The 1,326-nt window shown below is 70.7% G+C and overlaps 1 protein-coding gene across 2 annotated transcripts in view; it reads left to right on the top strand.

Moving 5' to 3' along the window:
* Positions 1 to 1,326, top strand: part of H696_04053 — a 6,672-nt gene that overhangs the window by 4,714 nt on the left and 632 nt on the right. For both annotated transcript variants that reach the window (XM_009497925.1, XM_009497926.1), the window contains exon 6: positions 86 to 1,280. In XM_009497925.1, the coding sequence (XP_009496200.1) occupies positions 86 to 1,280 (1,195 nt within the window). The remainder of the gene's footprint in view (positions 1 to 85; positions 1,281 to 1,326) is intronic.

Raw genomic sequence — 1,326 nt, forward strand, 5'->3', positions numbered from 1 at the left:
CCCCCCCCCCCCCCCCCCCCCCCCCCCCCCCCCGCACCCGCGCCCCCTGTGCACCCTGCCCGCACTCACCTTCGCCACGATGCAGACCACCGGGGCACTCCCACCAACCGGGTCCGGCTGCACTTGATCCGGGCGGCGGTCATTCGCGAGATCACCAACATGGTGAAGCTGGTGATCGAGGCCCTGGAGCAGGGCCGCATCAAGGCCCCGATCATCGGTGTCCAGGACAGCCGCCTGCCCTTGGTCTCGGTGCAGACCGCCGGCCACCAGGGCCCCCGGCCGTACATGGAAGATCGCTCGGTGGTGGCCCTTTTCGCCGATCAGCTCCCGGTGGATGAGCTCCTGCTCCAGGCCCGGACGGAGGAGCTTGCCGCGGCCGAGGCCGCGGTCGAAGCCGCCGCCGCCGCCGCCACCGCCGAGGCCGCCGCCAAGGCCCATGCCGAGGCCGGCGACGACGCCGACCCCGCCAAGGCCGAGGATGCCACCGGCGAGGATGACGCCCCTGACGCCGCGCCCGCCAACAAGGCGGACGCCCCTGCCGACCCTGAGCCAGTGGCTGCCCCTCCCTCGGAGGAGCCGCTGGCCGCTGGCGGTCCGGCTCCCGATGAGCCGGTCTCCGAGCTGTACCGCCCGCAGGCCCCGGCCAAGGCCACCAAGGTCATCCTGATCGACGAGCTGGAGCAGCCGGGCGCCGGGCCATACCTCGGCCTGTCGGTCGTGCGCCAGGCCAAGTCCCTGCATCCGACCTCGGTGGTGTCCATCTACGATGGCCACGGCGGCATCAGCGTCTGCGAGTACATCGCGCGGAACTTGCACCTGGATTTGATGGCGGCCGAGGCCTTCCGCCAGCCGACGGACTTCCCTCCCAACATGGACCCCAGCATTTCCCCCATCGAAACCACGGAGACCTTCGACGAGGAGGACCCGATCGCGGCGTCCATCTTCGCCACCTTCGTCGGGACCAATGCCAACCTCTTCGATGGCCCGGAGCGCCGGCCCTATGTCGAGACATCCGGCTCGACGGCCGTCGTGTCGGTCATCCACAACAAGCGCGTTTGGATTGCCTGGGCCGGCGATTCGGAGGCCGTGCTTTGCCGGCGCAATGACTCCGGCACGGCCGGGCCGCTCCATGCCCAGGTCATCACCGAGCCCACGCACAAGCCCGGCGACCCGGTTGAGGCTGAGCGCGTGCGCCGCATGGGCGGCGAGGTGTACGGCCGCACCACCAACATGCCCCGTGTGGCTGGCATCCTGGCCGTGTCGCGTGCCTTCGGCAATGGGTGCGTGTATTTTGCTCCTGCGGATGTAGATGGCCACCGGGGGGGG

The sequence above is a fragment of the Fonticula alba genome (genome assembly GCF_000388065.1).
Source record: "Fonticula alba strain ATCC 38817 unplaced genomic scaffold supercont2.6, whole genome shotgun sequence".
Lineage (NCBI taxonomy): Eukaryota > Rotosphaerida > Fonticulaceae > Fonticula > Fonticula alba.